Source organism: Micromys minutus, assembly GCF_963924665.1.
Source record: "Micromys minutus genome assembly, chromosome: 14".
In the NCBI taxonomy this organism is placed as follows: domain Eukaryota; kingdom Metazoa; phylum Chordata; class Mammalia; order Rodentia; family Muridae; genus Micromys; species Micromys minutus.
The window spans coordinates 2951162-2975760 of NC_137983.1; the positions used below are offsets into that span (position 1 = coordinate 2951162).

General features: G+C 45.4%; 1 protein-coding gene across 1 annotated transcript in view; it reads left to right on the forward strand.

Annotated features, from left to right (window-relative positions):
- Window positions 1–769: 769 nt before the first annotated feature.
- The window catches only part of SLC18A1 (solute carrier family 18 member A1), a gene marked incomplete at both ends in the record, with an annotated part of 30721 nt that continues 6891 nt past the window's right edge, over window positions 770–24599 (forward strand). Inside the window, 9 exons of the mRNA XM_080928851.1 lie at window positions 770–881; window positions 2286–2640; window positions 3755–3813; window positions 9053–9136; window positions 10032–10124; window positions 11555–11644; window positions 11807–11850; window positions 17850–17910; window positions 17993–18088. Of these exons, the coding sequence (XP_080784977.1) occupies window positions 770–881; window positions 2286–2640; window positions 3755–3813; window positions 9053–9136; window positions 10032–10124; window positions 11555–11644; window positions 11807–11850; window positions 17850–17910; window positions 17993–18088 (994 nt within the window). The remainder of the gene's footprint in view (window positions 882–2285; window positions 2641–3754; window positions 3814–9052; window positions 9137–10031; window positions 10125–11554; window positions 11645–11806; window positions 11851–17849; window positions 17911–17992; window positions 18089–24599) is intronic.

The following is a 24599-nucleotide window of genomic DNA, read 5'->3' on the forward strand; positions in this document are numbered from 1 at the left end:
CCAAGTCTTTGATATTTTTTACTGTTATTTTCTGCTTAGTGCTTGTTAGTGGACAGATAGCATGGCACATATTTTTGCATAATACAGTTTCCTACACTATAAGTTTTGAGTGGTGATAAACATAAGGGTTTTTTTCTCAACATAGTCATAAAGTTGCTTTTATTTGTATTTACTTGATTTTTTGAGACAAGGTCTTGCTGTGTAGCTATGACTTGAATCTCTATGCAGTACAGGCCAGGCCCTAAACTTATGTGCCTCCTGGCTTCACCTCCTGAGTGCTGGGCGTATGGTGTGCACTACTGTGCCTGACTCATGAAGTTGCCTTTTACAACTGTATTCTAAAATTAATACTATTTAAAAATTAGAAGGGAAGAGAGAGCAGTTGCTCAAGATGTCTACGCCATTCAGACGAGAGACCGGTGTCTGACAGTCGAGAAACAAGAAGGCTGTCCATCTGTAGAGTCGTTTCAATGCAGTAGGTGTAATGTCAGACCTAAATCTTTGGAACGCAAAACTTCTCTGGATGGCATTGTGGGAAATGTTGAGTTATTGAGATTATATAAGAAATGGACAATTCAAACTCTTGTGCTATTTGTAACCCTTCACGCTTTTGTTTTGAACAGTGAGCTTCACTGAACCAGGCAGACTTCCCCTTCTCCCGTAAAGGTGACAGAAGACCACATCTGTCAAGGGGTCTTCCTAAGCACCCGGAGGAGAAGGCCCCCCCCATCCCATTCTCTACCCAGCCCAGCTTCCTTCAGCCCTGGCCATGTTCCAGGTTGTTCAGCGGTTGCTGAAGGAAGAAAGGCAGTCCCGGAAGCTGGTCCTAGTGGTGGTGTTTGTGGCTCTGCTCCTGGACAACATGCTGCTCACTGTGGTGGGTACGTTTGGGGCTTTTCGTGCCGAGGGTGTATCTGCTTTGGGTCACAGCAGGCAGCACGTACCCTGCTTGATCGCACCGATGAGCAGAAACTTGTTAGGTTTTTCATCTAGAAAAGACGTGGAGGTCGAGGGTCAGCAGGAACTGTAGGCGGAAGGGTCTAGAGGCTGTCAGACTTGAGAGTGAGCACTCCAGAGTTCCAAATAAAACAAGTTCATAAGCGCCTGGCAGAGAGAAGACCCAAGCCAGAATGTCATTTTATCACCGTTATGTTTTCTATGGTTGCTGCTGACTCTAGAGTCGCCTGGGGCAATGAGATTCATTTCTCGGTGATGCTTTTCCAGACTCTTCTTTGTAAACACAGGACATCCAAGTCCTTACCAAGACCTGCCTTGTTGGCAGCTCATTGCCCCACAGTGCTGCATGTTCTGGCTGATACTTCATTAACCTTACATGACATTGCAGAAGTGTATGACCAAGTTCTAGTATGTTGTCCCTCCTGGGTCAACAGACACTTTAAAGAAGAGGCTTCTTGTGACAAGTAGATAATCCATTAGAGTCAATCCTCATTCCTTGTGGTTCTATAGTTAGAGTCATATTTAGAAAACTCTTATAAACACTGGCATAGCAGATACGGAATCTGCCTCAAAGGGAAATATACACACACTCCACTCCACCATAGAGATTATTAAGTCTTGACGTCAATGCTTCCTGGTAGGTTCTGTCACTTTTACAAAGGGAACAAGATGCTCAAAGATGTTAAGTGACACGTCCAAACTGTCCCCTAGCAAGTGCTGGGGCTGGAATTCCATCCCTGTGGGCTGCCTCAGAGTGAGATCGTCTCACACGACACTACCTGAATACTTAGCCTCCTCTGCCCTCCATCTTCTGGGCGAACACAAGGAGGCAGGACTTCAGCTGTTCTACTTCAGCTGGAATGTGTACATTCTATGGGTGAATATATGTATATAGAATATGTGCATTGAGTTACATTATTATTTCTCATTTTGCCTCCACCTGTGAAAAATCATTATAAATTATTAAGTGTTGATGCTCAGGTTATACATGATATAAGTAGGTAAACTAATCTGTAAGGATGATACAAATTCATGAAAACTAACCGAATCATGGGTAGAATTTGGTTCTTTAGCTAGTAGGATGATTTGGGCAGGTGTCATCTTCATTAGGCTTTAAATAAGGTCACTTCCTTCTGTGTTCTGGCTGATACTTCATTAACCTTACATGACATTACAGAAGTGTATGACTAAGTTTCTAGCATGTTGTCCCTCCTGGGTGAAATGTATGCTTTAAAGAAGAGGCCTATTGGACCTCAGGCTAATTCCTTTCCACATAGTATTGGAGAAAGGGTCTGTCCTTGACTGTCCTTATCCTCATTGACTTTCAGTGCCCATTGTGCCCACCTTCCTGTATGCGACAGAGTTCAAAGACAGCAACTCTTCCCTGCGTAGGAGTGCTGCTGGGGGCACCCCGCCAGCTCTCCCCTCTCCTGCCCTCTCTACCGTGCTCTCCTTCTCTGACAATACCACCACGACTGCAGAAGAGCATGGACTCTTTCATGTGGAGTGGACAGATGGTACCATCCCTCCTCCAGTCACTGAAGCTGCCTCCGTACCTAAAAACAACTGTTTGCAAGGGATAGAGTTCTTGGAAGAAGAAAACATCCGGATTGGGATTCTATTTGCTTCAAAGGCTTTGATGCAACTTCTGGTCAACCCATTTGTAGGACCTCTTACTAACAGGTAACTCAGTAGCTCCAATTTCTGTCTTAGTCACTGCTCCATTGCTGTGAAGAGACGCCATGACCAAACATGTAAATTCAGGGCTTGCTATATATATATAGTGCATTATCATCAAGACAGGAAGTGTGGCAGCATGCTCACAGGAACTGGAGCAGAGGCTCCATCCTGATCTATAAGCAGAGAGAGAAAGAATGACTCTGAAGTCGGCATGGGTTTTGAAACCTCAAAGCCCACCCCCAGTGACATACTTCCTCCAATAAAGCCATACCTATTACTCCTCCTAATCCTTTTAAAGTGCCACTCCCTGGTAAGTAATTGTTCAAATATATGAACTTGTGGAGGCCAATCTTATTCAAACACCCAAGTGTCTCATCCACAAAGGACAGACTCAGGCTTAGTACAGAGACCTTCACATAGGTCGGTGCTTATCAACCTTCCTAACACTGTGGCATTTACTGCATTTTCTCATGTTGTTGTGTCCCCCCCAACCACCAAGTTATTTTCATTGCTACTTTGTAACGAACTTTTGTTAATGTTATGGATCATAATGTAAATATATAGTATATAGGGTATCTGATATTCCATCCCTATGAAGGTCACTCGACCTCCAAAGGGTTGTGACCCATGGGTTGAAAACCACTGATATAGGTGGTTAAAAGAGAAAAGAAAGAATGCTCTGGTCCCTGGAGGAGACAGCTGCATGGAAGCTTGTTTCCTAAAGGATACAGGTTATAGATGAAATGTTGCAGGCTTTGCAAGTGGTGTGAGTATTGAATGCTGAGACCAGAGGCAGTGAAGAACCAGCAGCTGGTGAGCAGGGCTTGGGTGAGATGCTGGAGAGAATAGGACAGACTGAATGCTGTGTGCAGGAGGCGCTGGCTTCCTAGAAATCTCATCTAGGATGATCCTGAGGTCTTGAGAGATGCCTTTTCTGGGAAGAATAATTTGTCTGTGGGTAGATTTGCATGTTTGTTTATTTATGTACATGCATTCATGATTAAAAGTATACTCTCAAATGAACCCCATCTTTGGTCCCACTCAGGTTAAAAAATAACTGTGCAAGTGTATAACTGCTTGCTCTAATGTGATCTTTCTTTGTTCACTTCCATTTTAGGATTGGCTATCACATCCCCATGTTTGCTGGCTTTATGATCATGTTTCTCTCCACACTAAGTAAGTCATTGTCCTTCACTAAGCATCTTTGATTCCATCATGTAAATGTAGTGTAAGAGCAGGATTGTGTTACCCAGAGAACAAGTCAGCTGAGGCAGAGACTGAATGTTTCAGTCACTGGCACAGGGACTGGGATGGTGTCCGTCACCACCTCCTCTAATTTCAATCATTCTCCTACAGTTTTGGTTGTGAGCCTAGCCTTTAAGGCTGAGCCATCTCCCCAGCCCACATTCTCATCTCCTGTAGGAGAACAGAGTCTTAGCTCAGTGAAAATCATAAGGGCTGTGTATATGTGTGTGTGTGTGTGTGTGTGTGTGTAAAACTAACATCTTGAGCAAGCTTACTACAAGCCTTCCATCTTTTAAGAGAGAGTATTTTGTTGACATGCTATGTAAGGGATGAGTAACAACAAAAAAAGGCTGTTGGGTCATAGTAATTAGAAAAATCCCAAAAGCTTTGTGTTTCCCAGCTAAGGGCTTTAAAAGTCATACCTTAGGAAAGTAAGTTTGCTACAGACACCAGAAAGACAGATCTCATTCAGCTTGGTGTTACTTATAAAATGGAGGTGGAGTCAATACAGTGAGGTGAATAAGCTTGATGTTTGAGCCTGAGAAACGCAGGGAGGAAGCCCCCGGGGTGTCCACTTTAGGGGGATCTATGTAGGGAAGGCACCTGTGGACCCACCATTGGTTTCTCTGCTGATTCTGTGCTCCAAATCACACAGCTTCTCCCTTTTGATTTTTTTCTTAGTTTTTTTATCACACATCCTCCTGAGCTTTTCTTCCCTCCCAGAATAAGAATTGATCCAGTGCAAAGTTCAACAGGAAGTAGGATGCATTTACAGATGCAAGAGATTGAGATTGGCATTCTGGCTGACACCGGAAATACACTTGTGCAATTATAACCGAAGGAAAGAAAATGAAGTCACAAGGCTCTGATGCTTAGCTCTAAACTTGGGGTCACAGAGAAGATCCTCATCAAACTCTGTGAGACACTAAACAAAACCAAGACCAGTTAATGAAGGCAAGGGATTTATAGGGGTTTAATTGGGAGGACAATGGGAGAGCGAGGGGGTGGGAGAGCGAGGGGGTGGGACCAGAGTACGAAGTTATAGCAGAACAAAATTTACTAATAAGAAAAGAAAATTAGGGAGTTCAGATTAGCAGTGTTCACTGGTTTTTCGTAAGTTCAGCTTGCGTTAGAGAGCAAATTAAGGATCACAGTCATCCAATGTGACTTAGAAATTCATTTTTAAAATTTCTAGAACAGATATAAAGAGTAAAATATGATCCATGTGTGTAGAGGAGGGTGTAGTGATTGATTGCCTTGGGAATTGTAATCTGAAAAATAAAACCATGAAGTGTATCTGTGACCCAAGCTATTCAGCATGAAATTCTCGTCTGCTCCTCTGCCAAGAAGCAGTAGATTGAAAGCTTTTCCGTTTGCCTCACTATGTGTTCAATAACAGCTATGGTTGCTATGATGCCACAGTGGTTTCTATGATGTCACAGTCATGGTTTCTATGATGTCACAGTTATGGTTGCTATGATGCCACAGTTATGGTTTCTATGATGCCACAGTTATGGTTGCTATGATGCCACAGTGGTTTCTATGATGTCACAGTCATGGTTTCTATGATGTCACAGTTATGGTTTCTATAATGTCACAGTTATGGTTGCTATGATGCCACAGTTATGGTTTCTATGATGCCACAGTTATGGTTTCTATGATGCCACAGTTATGGTTTCTATGATGTCACAGTTATGGTTGCTATGATGCCACAGTTATGGTTTCTATGATGCCACAGTTATGGTTTCTATGATGTCACAGTTATGGTTGCTATGATGCCACAGTGGTTTCTATGATGTCACAGTTATGGTTTCTATGATGTCACAGTTATGGTTGCTATGATGTCACAGTTATGGTTGCTATGATGTCACAGTTATGGTTGCTATGATGTCACAGTTATGGTTTCTATGATGTCACAGTTAACGGTTTCTTTGATGCCACAGTATGGTTTCTATGATGTCACAGTTATGGTTTCTATGATGCCACAGCTATGGTTGCTATGATGTCACAGTTATGGTTTCTATGATGTCACAGTTAACGGTTTCTTTGATGCCACAGTATGGTTTCTATGATGTCACAGTTATGGTTTCTATGATGTCACAGTTATGGTTGCTATGATGTCACAGTTATGGTTTCTATGATGTCACAGTTATGGTTTCTATGATGCCACAGTTATGGTTTCTATGATGTCACAGTTATGGTTGCTATGATGCCACAGTGGTTTCTATGATGCCACAGTTATGGTTGCTATGATGCCACAGTTATGGTTTCTATGATGTCACAGTTATGGTTGCTATGATGCCACAGTGGTTTCTATGATGTCACAGTTAACGGTTTCTATGATGCCACAGTTATGGTTTCTATGATGCCACAGTTATGGTTTCTATGATGTCACAGTTATGGTTGCTATGATGCCACAGTGGTTTCTATGATGTCACAGTTAACGGTTTCTATGATGCCACGGTTATGGTTGCTATGATGTCACAGTTATGGTTGCTATGATGCCACAGTGGTTTCTATGATGTCACAGTTAACGGTTTCTATGATGCCACGGTTATGGTTTCTATGATGCCACAGCTATGGTTTCTATGATGTCACAGATATGGTTTCTATGATGTCACAGTATGGTTTCTATGATGTCACAGTTATGGTTTCTATGATATCACAGTTATGGTTTCTATGATGTCACAGTTAACGGTTTCTATGATGTCACAGTTATGATTTCTATGATGTCACAGTTATGGTTTATATGATGTCACAGTTATGGTTTCTATGATGTCATAGTTATGGTTTCTGTGATGTCATAGTTATGGTTTCTATGATGCCACCGTTATGGTTTCTATGATGTCACAGTTATGGTTTCTATGATGTTACTAGTGCTGTTCTAATGAGTTAGCCTAACTCTGTACAAAAGAAAATATATTTTGGTGTTAGGATAGCCTCCGTAAGCCTTAGGGTTTGAAAAAATAGTAAGCAAGAACTGGGTGTGCTGGTATAGGCCTGCAATCTTAGCACTTGGGAACTAGAAGCAGGACTCTTAGAAGGTCATTGTCATTCTTGGCTATAGTGAGTCCAAGGCTAGCCCCACACTACAAGAGACCCTGTCTCCAACAAGCAAAATTACTATGAAGAGTTTGCTGATGCCTATCACTCCCTTCTGGAGCTCCTCTCTGGGAACTGTGAATGTATCAAACAATGGCCCATATTAATTCAGAAAAAGGGAAAAGAAAATGATAGTTTTTTCCAATAGTATGGCCAACTGTCCTATTTTTTCCACAATTTTGTACAATGTGACTTTTACTTCTGAAACTGAAAGAGTTTCAGGTAAAGCAAGCCAAATTGGGCATTTCATTCTTTAAGGACATAGAAGTGGTGGAGTTTGAGCTTACTAGATATTAGAAAGTCTGAGAACGGGCCAAGAAAGTAGGGACCAAGAATGTGTGCTTTAGTTGGGTGTGGTTATGTTGGGCTGCAACTAAGCTCATAAAACACAGCCAAAGACACCTATAATGAGTGGTCAGGAGATTAGTTTGTCTGGTTCAGACATCTTGAGAAGGATTTTTTTTTCCTGTTTGGAGATACTGTTTGGGAGACAAGGATGAGGGATGTCTGGGTTTACCAACACAACCTCCACAACCTGTAATTTAGTTTGAGACAGCACTCTAGTTTGCCTCTCAGTTTTGTTTGTGTTGGTCACTAGTAGAGGATCTGTCTTCAGGACTGTGAGTTTGATGTGTTTTTCTTTTTCACATCTGCTACCAGTCCAGCACAACCTGTACCATTTAATAAATCACAACTGTTATATTTAAAAGTGCTAATTTTTAAAAAAACTTTAAAACAAACTTTAAATTTATTTATTTTTATGTACATTGGCATTTTGTTTACATGCATTTCTTTTTTATTTAAATATTTATTTATTTTATATATGTGAGTACACTGTCACTATCTTCAGACACACCAGAAGAGAACATCAGATCCCATTACAGATGGTTGTGAGCCACTATGTGGTTGCTGGGAATTGAACTCAGGACCTCCGGAAGAGCAGCCAGTGCTCTTAACTGCTGAGCCATCTCTCCAGCCCCTAAAAATGTTAATTCTACGAAATAACGTGTCTCATCTTATCATGTACACTTAAGGTCTATGTAACAATGACTCATCTCTGCTCTATGCCCAGAATGACATCCCCGATGGGATCTGAGTCAGCTTGCTACCGGAGCCCACCTCCCCCTCCTCCCCTCCCCCTTCTTTGTCTTCTTAAAGGACTTCTTGATGTTTACTTATTTATTTATGCTTTACATGTATACCACAGAGTGCATTGAAGGAAGAGGACAGCTCACAGGAGTTGGTTCTCTCCCACCATGTAGTCCCAGGGATTGGACTCATGCTGCAAGATTGGGAGCAAGCACTTTTACCCACTGAGCTATCTCTCTGGCCTAAAAATCATTCTTTTAAAAAAAAAATGGCTTTATTAATATCCTATTTTGTTACCTGTTACTGTGGTAAAATGTTTTTACCAAAAGCAACCTGGTGAAAAAACGGGTTTGTTTGACTTACAGAGTGATGTCCATGGTTGAGAAAAGCCGTGGCAGGAACCCAGGGGCAGAAACTGACGAAGAGATCCTGAAACAAAGATGCTGACTAGCTTGCTCCGGATAGCTTGCTTAGCTGCCTTTCTTATACCATCCTGGACCATCTGCCTAGGAATGGCACTGCTTAAGTTGGGCTGGGCCCTCCTGTATCAAGTAACAATTAAGAAAACGTCTCATACACGCGGCCACAGCCCAATCTGGTCTAGGCAATTCCTCAACTGAGGTCACCTCTTCCCAAATGACTCTGGGCTGTTCAGTTGATCCCCAGTGTAACTGTGACAGTTAACTAAGTATCCCAGTCTCTAACAGTGGGCTTTGTTACGAGTTTCACGCACGATATTATGCATTTTTGATGATGTTCACCCACCTCCCTAATTACCTTCTGTTATTCACCTTTATTCCCACTCATGTGCTTTCTCTTCCCAAGGAGTCCCCCTGCTACAAGTTATTTTATGAATTGGGGTTATTTACAGAAGAGTGGGTGAGGGGCTATTTACAGGGGCCCAAGCAGCCTACTAGTATCTACGGGAGAGGTTTCTCTTCACCCGAACCCAGGTCATTCTGCCTCTTCTCTTTCCCAGTGTTTGCTTTCTCTGGCACCTATGTCCTGCTGTTTGTGGCCCGAACTCTCCAAGGCATTGGATCTTCATTTTCATCTGTTGCAGGTAATACTGCAACACATGGACAGACAGACAGACAGACAGACAGACAGACAGACAGACAGACACACACACACACACACACACACAGAGAGAGAGAGAGAGAGAGAGAGAGAGAGAGAGACCTCATACCACTACTTTAGGCACTTAATAAAATTTATATGAAGAGATTAAGAATACCACCCATGGAAGTAACAACTGTGATTCAGGAAAGAACTGATTACGGATGATGCTATTCAGGTGCAGCCAGCTCAAGCCTACGGTCAGGATTTTATCTACTGCTCTTCAGTCCTTTCTTTGCATTGCTTTTAATTTAATAGGAATTGTTATTTCAGTAATGTCATTGGGGTTTTCTAGGTATTGATAAGCAAAAGTGTCACAGTATCCCAGGAGGCTGCTGTGAGTGCCACTCACACAGCTGAATGGCATGATGGTATACTTGGCAGATATTGCCAGCCCATCTCCCCCGGGTGCCTAGTATTTTCATGTGTTTCCTTGAGTACCATAGTGAATACAATAGTCCACCCGAATGTCTTCCTTTCTCTACCTCCTTGGTCTGTGACCTTCTCATGCAGAGAGATGTGTAAGGAAATGATAAAACCCTAGGAAACATGAAATAACCAGGCAATAGTATTATTATATTACCCTTCCTCTAAGGCATCTCATTTTTAACAGTATCAACAATGTCAACACCAAAGTAATAATCTGTATGTAGGAGAGAACAGAGAGGTGACTATGGGGGACAGTATTTGTGACCTACTGTGAGCTAAGTCTTATAAAATCCCTCAAATGAAATATCCAGTGTAGGCCAGAACTCAAGCTATTACAGATAGAACCAAGGGCTGTGGGAAGTAATCAGTAACCTCCCATAGGCCAACTCTAACCATTATTTTCTATTCAGGGCTTGGGATGCTGGCCAGTGTCTATACTGACAACTACGAGAGAGGGAGAGCCATGGGAATTGCTTTGGGGGGCCTGGCTTTGGGGCTTCTGGGTAAGTAGCAGCTAGACAAAGATCTGAGCTCAGGAGATGGAGCACTGCACACTCTAAAGATGGCTCCAGGAGGCAGGTACCTCCTGTCGTGGAAAACAAGTCATTTCTGTGCCTTCCTGGCCCATCTGTGTTCACTAGGGAAAGGTGATACTTCTTTCTTCTTAAGAAGCTGCAAAATGCAGGAGGGGATGTCCTGAAGGCCAGTGTGTTCAAGAGAGTGAGTGTCCTTGTATTAGTGACCACCCAAGACACAGCTGGTACTTTCCACAGGAGAGTTGGTCTTTTGCCAGAGTCCCTGCTGGTTTTACTAAATCTCTTTTAATCCTCATTACCAATTTGTGAAGGATGAATGGTTGTCCCCAGGGGAAAGATAAGAATAAGAACTGTTTAGGAGCTATCAAAAGTAATTTTTTATACTCAGAGGCCCCAGCTCCGACAGGCTTATGTTTTCCTTGAGGTGTAGACCTCACATTGACTAAGTGGGGAAGCTTTCCTTTTGCTGAGCACTCTCTCCAGGCCAAGCACAATGCTGGTGCAGATGGCGCAGACGCTGCAGCTTTCAACAATGTTCTGCAATCAGGGAGTTTACAAGATGGCTGAGGGAAGACCCAAGTCTCTTTCTTGTCCGACCTGTGCCCTACCAGCCACCATGATAGAAAAGAGAGGGAAGAAAGCCTTGTTCTTTGTTAGTAGCCGTGATGATATCCACCGTGGGATGTGGGTCATATTAGACGCCTTCACACAGTCACGATCAGGAGAATGAATGTGCTCCATCCCTTAGCACCCTTCGAGGTCAGCTTTCCCTCTTTTTTGGTTGGAACATGGCATTTGCCTTTTACTGGTTCTCTTTCATACCCCCCTTCCTTCATGATCCATACCACCCAACAAATCCCTCGGCGCCTACAACAGGTAGTGTTTCTTCTGTGCTAAAAAGCATCATGTTTCTCAATAGCCAACAAGGCCCAGCAGATACCTCATTGGGACATCTGGAGCCCTTGATTAATGTAGCCTCATCTTCACATCTCCCCTCAAAACACTCCTGTTCCCCTCACATCAACCTTCTCCTACTTTTAGACGCTTCAGGCTTGTACCTGGACGTCACCCCAGGGCAGCAGACTTGTGACCAGTTTGTGACCGCCTGGCCTTTCTGGATCATTTCACTAGCACAGCACGGTATTTTGTGCACAGGGCCATTTACGGCTGAGCATTTTGCCACATTTCAATTACTTGCCCATTTCCTCCCCTACACTGCCCTGTTACGTTTCGTTTACTAGAAAGGTCTTAGTCCTCGAGAACAGAGACTGAATCCTCTCCACGTCTGTGCCCCCAGCCTCAGGAGAGCGTAGCCCCTAAAGGCCTTCAGAAAAGGCTGCATAGGTGATGTGGACAAGTCTCATGTGCCGGTGTGTCTGTGCTGCCTTTCCTTTCAGTGGGAGCACCTTTTGGAAGTGTGATGTATGAATTTGTGGGCAAGTCCTCACCATTCCTCATCTTGGCCTTCTTGGCACTTCTGGACGGAGGTAGGGTGTCTCCAGACAGCTCCGCTCGGGTTGGAAGTGTATCATGTCATGGTGTCTGTCTTGACGTGTGTAGATGGGTCAGGTGGTAGTTGTGTGGCCATTAGTAGAAGCGCAGATAATTGGTGAATAAACAGAACCACCCTGTTTCCTTTTTGTTCTCAGCTCTCCAGCTTTGCATCCTGTGGCCTTCGAAGGTGTCACCTGAGGTAAGTGGTCATGAAATGCCATCATTCTAGGACAAATAGCATTGCTGAGCCCAGGAGAAAGGGGAAGTCAGGAAAACTGAACCCCAGATTTAGATTCCAGGCAGGCCTACATGTAGGGTAGCCTTGGTATTGGACAACGATGGAAATGTGGCTGGAGAAAGAATTGTTTTCTAAGGGATGAAGAAGTTGACATAGGCCTCCCAACAACCTGCTCCAAGAGTGTCCCCAGTTAAACACCATTCGGTCATGGTTAATAAATATCAGAGTTAATGCTTATCTGACTCTAAGCCAAAGATGGCTCTGAGCTGTATTGTGAGGGAGATGGGCCCAGCACTGAGGGGTGGTCCAGGGTGTGAGCACTGATCAGGGAGGTACTGGGGTGCAAGCATTTTCTCCTCTGACAGAAGCAGTAGTGTCAGCTGGAACAAATGTGCCCAGCATTCCTAGGCCAGGTCCTCTCGGTATGGGTGAACGGCCTGAAGGCCAAGGAGAAGGGACTGGAGCAGCACAAGCGGAGGAAACACGGGCGCCATTGGGAAAGCAAGGGTGTGTCTGAGCTTGAGGAGATCCTATATACAACGAGCAAGGAGGAGGGCTTCTCTACAAAGCTGATAGAACAGAACATACTGCGGATGACCATACTGGGGCCAGTGGAAACACTGTAAAGAAGTTTCCCTTGAATTAGGAAGAAAATCTTAGAGAACAAAACTAAAGCAGTGAAGGGAGACATCCAGAGACGGTGTCTACTTCACCGTTTGCCTCTAAGAATGCTCAGCAAAATAAGGCTAAAGATGATTTTCCGAGGACCAAACCAGGCCCAGTCTCACAGAGCCCAGGCTGGTTACGCCCACTATGCGGCAGAGGACCTTGAATTCCTTCCTCTACCTCCTGAGCTCTAGGATTATAGGGGCTACCACAATGTCTGATTCTGAAATAAGAAATGTATAGAGAAAATTGAGAGCAATCCCCCTCATTAAGCAGGGGGAGAGAGTTAAAACAGGGCAGATTGTAGTGTCATGGGGTGAGGGTGGAGGTGGAGGGTAGGGGGATGGGGGTTAGGGGTGACCAGGTGACCAGCCGAGTGAGGAAAAGAAGCCAGGAACACTAGGGAATCAAAAGGGATCAAGAAGCTAAAAATAGGAAGGCTTTCGTAGAGAAGGAAGCTCTACCTAAAAGCAAAGCAAACTGAGGCCGCAGTAACAGAGTGAGGAAGAGGGGCGCGTCAGTCCCACCCCTTCCCGCAGCGGGAAGGGCAGGCGAGCGAAGCAAGGCAGGTCAGTGCGGTCCTGGGTGTCATGCCCCCGGAAGAGTGCCGCCAGAAATGGAACAAAGGGTAAGGAAGAGCTTCCACCCCCGGAGTTTCCGCAGCGGGAGTGGCTGCGGCAGCCCGGGCGTTTGCAAGCCTTTGGACCTGCACTTTGCCCCCTGCATCGTTTTCTTCTTTTTCTGGTTTATTTATTTATTCTGGATTTTTTGTGAGTCAGGTCCTCAAACTGTAGCTCTGTCTGGAATTGAATTCAATGGTAATCCTCCTGCCTCAGCCTCCCGAGGTATAGGACTATAGTTAAGAGCCACAAGACCTACTTTCCACTTTTTTGTTGTTGTTGTAACAGGATTTAAAATTATTTTTTTTTGTTTTTGAGATTATAATATAAATACATCATTTTCTCCTTCCCTTTCTTCCCTCCAAAGCCCCCTGAATACCCTTTCTTCTCCTTTTATTTTTTTAAAAGATATATTTCTTTTTTTAAAAGATATATACTCTGAATAGAAAATTTAGGGCTGGTCGAGTGCTGGTCTTGAAGCCTTTAATCCTAAGCACCTGGCAGGCAGGGGCGGGGCAGGGGCGGGGCAGAGGCGGGACATGGGCGGGGCAGGGGCGGGTCAGGGGCAGAATATAAGTTTAAGGCCAGCCTGGTCTACGGAATGGGTTTCAGAACAGTGAGTGCTACACAGAGCAACCCTGTCTCAGAAAACTAAAATAAATAAGCAAGTAAGTAAGTAAGTAAGAAAAAGAAGTTGAGGGCTAATTTATTATCAGAATATTTTTGAAGGTTGGCCCGGGTAGGCTCATAGTTCCATTATCTTACTTTATTGACCTTTACTTCCTACTCGATGTTTTCCTCCAGTGTTCTAAAAAGAGCATACCATTGTTTACTTAAAAGTACACTAATATTACATTTTTAATTCTTATGGAACATTTAATAGGTTTTATTCTATTTTTTAACATTTATTCTATTTTACATGTATTGTGTGTGTGTGTGTGTGTGTGTGCCTGATGCCTGTGGAAGCCAGCAGAGGGCGCTAGATCCTTTGGACTAGAGTCAGCCACCATGTAGTACTGGGAACTGAATCCAGTTCCTCCCTAAGAGCACCAAGTGCTCTTAACCACTGAGCGTTGTCTCCAGCTACCATTATAATCATTTAAAAAATAACTTTCAAAATGGACAGCTTCAAAATTCAGAACATGTGAATGTACTATTTATTAAGGGCTATAGAGGATATCAGTTTCTTGTCATTGTTCCTAACATTAGGGATCATTTTAGGAAAACCATTTTAAAGGGGTTAGAGGTTCATTTCAGCAAAGCCAGCAGGATGAGTGGGGCAGGTGACTGCAGCCCAGTACTAAAGAGGCTGGGGCAGGAGGATCACAGCTTTGAGGCAGGCTGGGGTATACAGCGAAGTTCCCTGAACAAAACGAAGGTGTTTATGGCAGTATTATACTGAGGAATGAAATGCTGGTTAAAAAAATAGTCTTTCTGGCCATGGGCAAAACAGTTAAGCAATTGTTAGAATATCAGCTGAGAGACCATAAATGTCAATTTAAACACTAATTATGAAATTAATGAACAAACACAGGAAAACTGTAGAAAATAAGATGGAGAAGAAAGCCGTCCACACGTGTGTACATGGTCATGTGACGACATCTGTGCAGTATAAGAAAAAGGGAATTATCCAGGCTAGGGTGCAAGAATGAAGGAAGGAGAGGAGCAAAATGAAAATGGTTACGTCTTGTTGAAGAGAACTCCACAAGCCAGGCAGTGGAGGCTCATGCCTCTAAGCCCAGCACTTGGCAGGCAGAGGCAGGTGGATCTCTGTGAGTTTGAGGCCACCCTAGTCTAGGACGAGTTTTAGGACAGCCAGGGGGGCTCTGTTATACAGAGAAAAACCTATTAGAAACAAAACAAAAAACCAAACAAGCAAGCAAACAAATAAACAAATAAAAACATTTTGAAAAAAATAATGCAAAAAAAGAGAAAAAAAACAGAAGGAAAAATGAGGATGTGTGTGGTGAGAAAGTTTGACTCAAAGGCTTAGTAGATCAAGGTATTTGAAAAATAATTAAAATCACATATAAAAGTCCTGGGCATTTGATGTTTTAGGAGCTCTGTCTAGCACACCATCTGTAGTTTGTATGACAAATTCCAGGGAATGACTATTTTCAGCCTCATTTCACAGATGCAGATGCCCCTGAAAGAATTTGGGACTGTGGGACAATTGCTGCTCTGTTCTAAGAGTACCGTCCCTTCAGTGATGACACCTCTTGCAGTCTGCTACCAAGGTGTCTAGACGTCACCACCTACCCAAAGCTCCTTAGAGAAAAGCACCAAAAGTCTGCTTCAGACTTCAGGCCTGGAAGGTGTTTGGTCCCAGCTCCATTTGTGTAACTAGCTGCCGGGCCTGGGGATATTCATCCAGGTGGCGCTACCTTTATCTTACTGAGTGTCCTGTCTGGCAGTCTCACTGAATACTCAGTGAAGAGACCAGCTGTGACAGTAAGAAAGTAGAGTATGTGTAACTGACACTTAAAAGCTTGAGGCTGGATGCCGCTGAGATGGAAGAATGCTTGATTAGCGCACACGAAGCCTTGAGAGATCTCCTCCACCTGCGTCTCACACTGCAGTGTGCGCAGTGACCGTTCTCCACGGTAGCGATCGAACACACAGGTCAGTGTGCACCAACACCTCCACGCCCAGCTCACTCCACAGCCCCCGCAGTTGGTTCCCTCGGTCTATATCTCCTCTGAATACATGTGTATCGATGATATTTAAACATCTGTATTTCCGTGTTTGTGCAATCCTGCACTGGTGACTTAACTCCTATCCCTTCTGTGACACCTCCTCCTGATATGTGATTGGTCACATTGTCTCAGGGGTCCCCTCCCCGTTTCTGTTCCAGTTTATTTCCGTTGTGGTGATAAAACACACTGATACAAGCAGATTAGTGGGGAAAGGGCTCACTTGACTCAATTTCAGACCACAGTCCACATTAGTACTGAAGTCAGGGCAGGAACTCGAGCCGAGAGTCATGTCACCCCCACAGTCGAGCGCAGAGAGAATAAATGCCAAGTTCTCTGGTTTACAGTTCAGGACCCAAACCAGGCAACGATGCCACCGACTTACAGGCTGGTGGCATATTCCTCAGGGCAGTCAAGACCTCCCCACCCATGTGCCCACAAGCTCACCTGATCCAGACAATCCATCACTAAGAGGCTCTGCTACATTGTGGCAAAGTAACAGTTAAAACCGATCTTCACATTTTCCTGGCCGGGTGTGCCCAGGGGTCTGTCATTTTCTCTTCCAGTTAGGACACCAGTCCGATCCAATCACGGCTCCATCCTTACTGCCTTCTTCACTCTAATGCCTACCTTTAAATCCCACACCGGAATAGTGCGTTAGGGGTTAGGACTTTGTTGTTTTAATTGGCAGGGACACAGTCACCTCACAGCATTAGCATAGTATTTTGGGGATGTATTCAAAGGATATTAATCTCCCTGTTGCCATTTTTTTTTTCTTTTCTTCCCTCACCTATATCTCTTGCAAATGGACACTTTAATTTTTTCTGTTTTTTTTTCTCCCAAATGGCTTATAAATGTTTTTACTGCCCTTAGTTTTTTTTCCCCATGAAAGGCAGCAGACTCCATACGATTCTTTATACTCTCCCTCAGTTGATAATGGATCCTGAAAAATAACCCACCTGGTCGTTTTGCAGCTGTGTGGTCCATGTTTCCAGCAGAACATGTTTCACTCTGTTTCCTGTCTGTGCATTTAGGTGGTCTTCAGCGTGCCCGCATCCCAAACAGTGCTTTGGTAAACAACAGCGTGAACATACACTTTATAATGTTGGAAGTGGTTTTCTTCTCCCTGAATCTCCCCTCTCCCTGCCTCTGGCAATGCTGTAACGGGGACAAAACACAGGGTCCTGTACAGCCTGGATGAGCTCTGAGCTCTTTCCTCAGCCCCAGCAACAGCCCTTACATCCCTGTGATGCAGGGCTTGCATTCTTCTTTGTATCCACTGTGGTTTGCTCGTCCTGTGTGACTGTCGTGTCCAGACTATTTAGTCTCGGATGTGATAGAGTGAACTTCGTACCAGCGATCAGGAAATAAGTCAGGAAACATTGTGGGAAAGGTGGAACTTGAACTTGGTCATGAAGAACCGGTAAGACAGAGAACTCTGGAGATGAGAGGATACTAATTCGGGTATAGACAACAAAAGGATGATGGTACGACCAGGTATAAAGGTAATGCCGTAAGAGAGGAGCTGCCAAGACTGGTCCCTAGGACAGCATTTTAACCTGCGTGTTCAGGTTCCCCCGATGCACTGTGTAGTTCCGACTAGAGAAGAGGTAGGACTCGTTCCTTTGAGGAGCTTTTCTCTGTTGCACTTCCACACTTACCTTGAGGTTAAGTGCGCCGCCTCTGGTGGCAGATGGTATTTCCGGAGAGGTGTGGTGGAAAGGCCAATTGACAGTCCTGGCCCTGCTTCCATTCCCTGTGGGAATTAGAGCCAACACAAGGTCTGCTCTCCTTGCTTCGGGACTTGTACACAAAATGGCTCCTTGAGACACTAGACAAGTCACTTCCTTTTCTTAGACCTGAGTGTCCTGGTCTCTACAGCAAAGGGGCCAGTGATGTCTAAGGTCCTATCTCTGATCTTGGGAAAGCAGGAGTGTTGTAAACTCTAAAAATGAAAGGTTCATGTTATTCACTTTCTCAGAGCACCGTGGGGACTCCACTTTTGACACTTCTCAAAGACCCTTACATCCTGATCGCAGCAGGTAAGCTGGTGCACGCCCTCCCTTCCTCTCTGTGGGAGTCTGGCTTCAGGCAGCTACGCTGGCTCACAGAATGGTCTCTCAGGTTCCATCTGCCTGGCCAACATGGGAGTCGCCATCCTGGAGCCCACACTACCCATCTGGATGATGCGGACCATGTGTTCCCCTGACTGGCAGCTGGGTAAGTGAGCCTTGTCCTGGCAAAGCTCAGACACCAAGCAGGTACTGTGGGCGTGGGCACCAGGCAGATGCAATCAACTACCATTAAGGCCAGGTAATCAGCCGCTCAGAGGCTCTTTCCTTCCTCCCTTCATAGACTGATCCCCATGCCACACCCATCAACGGAGCCCAAACTCATGGTTTGAGAGGGAATAGTCCATCCTGGTGGGGAAGGCTTACAGCCACCGAACACCCAGTTCTCGAGAGACCATGAAGTGGAGAGCTGGAGGTGCCTGCACCCATCTTGCATTCACTTTTAAAATTCCATTTTATTTTGTCTAAAGCCCCAGGCCAAGGGATGGTGCTGCCCATATTTCATGTGCTCTTCCCTTTGAATTTAAACTTCTCTACAAAAGCCCTTACAGATTGCCCAAGGTGTGTCTCCCAAGTGATTCTAGATTTAATAATTAATAAGATTAACTTCCATGCTTTCTAAGCATCGCTTTTAAAGAATGGTAGTCTCTTAGTTATATTCACAATAAAATAAAAATTTGTTTTGTTATTCCAGCAAGTGAGGCAATGGGCCTGAGTACATCAGCCCCACTTGACAGAGCACATGCTGTTCTTCCTTCCCTCCCTCCTTCCCTCCTTCCTTCCCTCCCTCCTTCCCTCCCTCCCTCCCTCCCTCCCTCCCTCCTTCCCTCCCTCCTTCCCTCCCTCCTTCCCTTCCTCCTTCCCTCCCTCCTTCCCTCCCTCCTTCCCTCCCTCCTTCCCTCCCTCCTTCCCTTCCTCCTTCCCTCCCTCCTTCCCTCCCTCCTTCCCTCCCTCCTTCCCTCCCTCCTTCCCTTCCTCCTTCCCTCCCTCCTTCCCTCCCTCCTTCCCTCCCTCCTTCCCTTCCTCCTTCCCTCCCTCCTTCCCTCCCTCCTTTCCTCCCTCCCTTCTTCCCTCCTTCCCTCCCTCCTTCCCTCCCTCCTTCCCTCCCTCCTTCCCTTCCTCCTTCCCTCCCTCCTTCCCTCCTTCCTTTCCTCCCTCCCTTCCTCCCTCCTTCCCTCCCTCCTTCCCTCCCTCCTTCCCTCCCTCCTTCCCTCCCTCCTTCCCTCCCTCCTTCCCTCCTTCCTTCCCTCCCTCCTTTCCTCCCTCCTTCCCTCCCTCCTTCCCTCCTTCCTTCCCTCCTTCCTTTCCTCCCTCCTTCCCTCCCTCCTTCCCTCCCTCCTTCCCTCCCTCCTTCCCTCCCTTCTTTCCTCCCTCCTTCCCTCCCTCCTTCCCTCCTTCCTTCCCTCCCTCCTTTCCTCCTTCCTTCCCTCCATCCTTTCTTCCATCCTTCCTTTCCTTCCTCCCTCCCTCCTTCCATCCCTCCTTCCTTCCTTTCTTTCTTCCCTCTTTCCTCTTTCCCTCCCTCCTTTTTTTTTTTTTTTTTTTTTGTATTTCTAGGGGTAAATCCTAGGGCCCTCATGCAAACTGCACACGTTCTGTTCTATTTTGTTGTTGTTATTTTTTAATTGGATAGTTTATGTATTTACGTTATCCCTAACCTCCCTTTCCCATCCCCCTTCTCCTGCTCGCACTCCCACCCACCCACTCCCACCTCATTGCCCTGCCATTTCCCTACACTGGGGAAAGGAGCCTTCACAGGACCAAGGGCTTCTCCTCCTATCGATGCCAGACAAAGCCATCCTCTGCTACATATGCGGCTGGAGACATGGCTCTGTCCGTGTGTACTCTTTGGTTGGTAGTTTAGTTCCTGGGAGCTCTGGGGTCTGGTTGGTTGATTTGCTGTTCTATCACCAACCCACACCCTCAGCCTGTTCTCTTATCTAATAAACCCTGAGCCTTAGAGCTAATGAAAGGTCCCCCATGACTTTGTACCACACTATTTTAAAGTAATTGGGTTTCACAGTTGAGCGCCACTTGACGTCCTTCTAAAATGAACATGGAAATGCTTTGAAAGGTATTCAAGGTCTACTTCAAAGAGCTATTACAGGAATGAATGGCCGAAGGCTCTCTGTGCTTGTATACCCTACAGGGTAAGAACCAACCACACTCTCACTACACCCCCTCTTACTGTTTCATACACTCTGTAAAGGGTGCTCACCCTTCATCCCGGTCTCTTCTGCTCTGTGTAGACTGGAGGTCTCAATGTGTGATTTTGAGTGAGCTTAGAGAGAAGGCCTGGGCCTCTTCCAGGAAACCTGAGGACAACTGGGCAGGAGAGGCTACGTGCAAATGGCTCAGTACACGGCAGGAGAGGCCTGTGGCGCCAGAGGGAAGCTGATAAGAACTGGATATAGCTCAATGTACCATAAAAACACAGAATCTAATTTAAGGACCAATTCTAAGCATCGCTCCAGCTGCACACTTAGCTTCAAATTGAATTTCTCGGGCTGTAACTGCCTCTGACTAAGGCAATTAATTGAGTTAGGTAGTGCTCAGTGCAGGTGACATCTCTTCTGAGAAGGTTCTGATTGTAGGACGGAGCACAGGTTAAAAAACCAACCAAACAACAGCAACAAATTCTCGAGAGTAATGTGAGGTCTGAGATGGACCCTGGGTTCTGCCAAGTGCAGAAGACAACACTGGTTTCAGAAACAGATGCACCCGGGTTGGCATTCTGCCCAGTCACGTGCTAACCATCATGTGAAGAACCTCGGGAGTTAGAGGTGTGCATGACCACACCCGGCTGTCCTTCTCCACTTGTGAAAACGAAGATATCTTTCAGCGCTGTTTCGGTCTTGGTACTTATTTCAGGGAGGTTACTGCCAAGCACGGATTATAGGATTTACTAAGCTGATAATTAATGTGTCTTCACAGTTACAGTTATGTGTGATCCACCCCTGAAGACAGGCTGTGAGAAATGTGGATGTTGGTGAGCCTAGAACACAGAGTACTGTTGAAATACCAGCTCGGGTCACCTGCTATGGAACAAGTGTATGTTTGAGGAAATTTTACACCATTTACAAGGATGTCAAGGAGACGGGTAGCTGGGCCAGCGAGCTTCCTCTTTCTGTGTATCAGCTGAACCATTCAGTAGTTATTGCCTCTAAACATTCAAAGGCAGTTAAACACACAGGAGCCGGTACACTTTGAAACAGATAAAGTAGACAAACACGGGAGGACATGTTTCTCTTCGGCGGCATGGAAGACAATATTAAAAGCAAACAAGGCGCTGGCCAGGCCCTGGCCAACTGTTTGCTTTGGGCTTAGCATCAGAGTAATGATACCTTCTATCGCTACACTGTTTCCTCGAGGGCCCGAGCTGTACAGGGAAGGGCTAGTGAGACCCAGGGAAGGGCTAGTGAGACCCGGAGAAGCCCATAATGTTGCTTCCAAGCAGGCTCTCAGGCCAGAGCCAGCCAGGCACTCCGGGGCTTGGAGTGAGAGGCCTGCGTTTGCCCTGACGATTGCAGGCCAGGATAATAATTAAGGCAAGTGCCCACAGGGTACTTCATCTGTGCCAAGCCAGTGTAAAATGCCCAATATGCAGGGCCTCCTTATTTTTTATGTTTTATTAGTTTTTGTTTTCTTCAATCATTTTAATCTTAATAAGTACATAAGTACAATGTATTTTTACTATAATAACCTCCTCTCCCTCTCCAACTCTTCCTACATTGCCCTAGCCTCCCTCTAAATTGACAGCCTTGTCTTTAATTATTATTGTTTTGTGTGTGTGCGTGCACGTGTGTGTGTGTGTGTGTGTGTGTGTGTGTCCTACTGCACCCAATAGTGTTGTCCACATGCTCACAGGTGTAGAAAATTTTATGGACATTTTGAAAAGTGGGCGACCCCTGAAGAAAACGGGTTCTCCGTCCCCCTGACACCTGTAGCTCTTCACCTGGGGAGGCGGGTAGAGCCTGAGAGCCGCTCCCCCTTGTGCAGTGGAATACTGACCGGCGTGGTCTGTGCAGATAACCGTATTATCGAGATCCCACGGCCGCAGCTTCCCGTCAGCTGCTGCAGCTTCCCATCAGCTCCAGAATGCACTTTGGTACAGTTTCCTTGTCCTTGGGCTCTTTGTGAGCTTCACAGTATGCCCTGAGCTCTGTGTCACTCTGGAGAAGGGCACTTGAGTCTGTGTTTTGACCCCTGTGGCTCTTTGTAACAGCCTCTGTCTGCCACAAAGGAAGGTCTATGAGGGCTGACAGCCTGTGCAGCATTTTCATAACAAAATACCTAAGGTGGGCTAACCTCATAGACTTACACAGCTTGGGAGGTGACTGGTCCAAACAACATAGGGCTGGTTCTAAAGAATTCTGGTGGATGGTCATAGCATGTATTCGTCAGGGTCCAACCCCATCCCCATAGCAACTCACAGAACAGCTAGTTCTTGGGGCCAATGGGAGCCACCTCAGTATGCCCCCAGGCAAACCCAGTCAATGGTCAAAAGACCTGCCCCAACCTCAAGCAAAGTCTTATGTAGCTCAGGCTAGCTTCAAATTCACTATGTAACTGAGGTTGAGAATGAACTTCTGCCTCTTCCTCCAGAATGCTGGGATTACAGGTGCATGTGACCGTGCCCAGATTGTATGATGCTGGGACTAGAACCCAGGGCCTCTTGTGTGTGCTAGGCAGGCACTCTACTAACAGGGCTACATCTGCACCATACATTTGTCTTTCTTTAAAGGGTCCCTTCTCCACCCATAGCATCATGATGGGGACCAAACCTACAAATCTTTGGGGGTGGGGTGGGTCACAGCCCAACCATTTGCATTTGTGGCAGGGTTATGTGCTTTCGAGTTCAGGTACTTGCAAAGGCCAAAGGTCAGATCCCTCTGGAGTTGGCTCTATAGACAGTTGTGAGCCGTTCAACATGGTTTGTTAGAAACAGAATGTAGATGCTCTGTTCGATCAGTAAGCTTCCCCAGATGAGATATGTCTTCAATCCCCATTTCCAAGATCTCAAAACCTGTGTTCATGACCTCTCCGTAGAGCTCTGCCCCGTGTATCTTCCTGTCTGACCTCTGCATGTGGTGTTTCAAGCTCTCCATGGACCCCCTGGCTTCTCCTCCCCACCGATCTTTCCCATCTTCACCATCCGGTTGATTGAAATAAAAAGCTTTACTTCTCTCTGTTTCTCTCTCCTTACTCGCATTGTGTCCCCCACACAACACGAGAGAAGGTTCTAGGACTCCACCTTACAAATGCCTCCACGTTTGGTCACCCCTTTTGGGTTCTAAGCCGAGACTCCGACTTTCCTCCTGGGCTTGCAACAGCCTCTTACCCTGTGGAGCTGTTCTGAGAGACTTTAGACTACACAGTTGAGCTGTGTCAATCATCTGTGTGGTTTCACGTGTCCTCTCTGCTCACGTGGTTCAGCCATTCAGGCCTCTGTCCTGCTCCTGTATCAGGCTAAGTGGTTTCTTCTTTAAGCCTTTCAGCTTGTGTTAGGTGCACATCTCTCTCTCTCTCTCTCTCTCTCTCTCTCTCTCTCTCTCTCTCTCCACTCTTTCTTTGGTAAACAAGATCTCGGCTTAAGCACTATCCCCCCCACCTTCCCTTGGTATCCCAAATGTCATCTAGATACATGAAATTTCTGTCCCAGTTTTCAAAATTATTTTCTTCACTTAATTTTTAGCATTTTTTTTTATTATCTGTCTCTCCTTGAATGTGAGTTCCATTTGAGTTATAATCATCTTTTGGGCTTATTTACTAGTGCTTGTATTGTTTTAAGGTAGTGTCTTGGTATGTAGGCCTTGAATTTACAACCTCCTTCCCCCCCGCCCCCCATTCAGCCTAGTAGAAAAGCTCTCAAGAACATGGCCACAAAATCCAAAGTGCTTGGGCAACACAAACAGGCAGAAGGGTGCTTATCTGTCAACTGTGCTTAAGCAAGCCAGCACCTCCAATAGCATCCTGTGCCTCCCTCTGAGTGGTTAGAATTTGGCTTGAATTCTTACCTGACAGGTGGGCACTGGCGTAACTGATGGGCAAGACAGCACATTTTAGGGAAAATGGCAATGTTTGCATTTTTATGTTTCTTTCTTAACAATTTTCTATTAAAACAGCTCTGTCTTATCTTGTTTAATGCTTTAATAGCGAAGACCACATTTTTCTTGTGGGTCCCACAGCCTTCCTAGTACTAGGATTGCAGACTTGCACTGCATTTGCTTCTATGTTTACCTTTCAAAATACTTTACTTTGTATTTCGTGCGTACGGGTGTTTCGCCTACATGGTTGTTTTATGCACCATATGCGTACCTGGTGCCCGGGAAACTGGGTTACAGACATGTAGGTGCTGGGAATCAAACCTGGGTCTTCTGGAAGAGCAGCTGGTGCTCTTCACCACAGAGCCATCTCTCTGGCCCTTCTGTGTTTGTCTTATTTACGGCTCAACTACTGGCCTTAAGAATACCTGGCATTTGGTAAAAGCTCATCAGAAAGAAAACAGGAAAGAAGGAAAGGGATGGGAGTGTGAGGAAGGAAGAACTCAGAAATAATAAGTAAAATTTCTAAGGTCACATAGTTCACAAGTGGCTGAAACTGTAGGATCCAACATCTGTGTTCGGGATCATCTCAGTCTGTTGTCACAAAGGCATGTG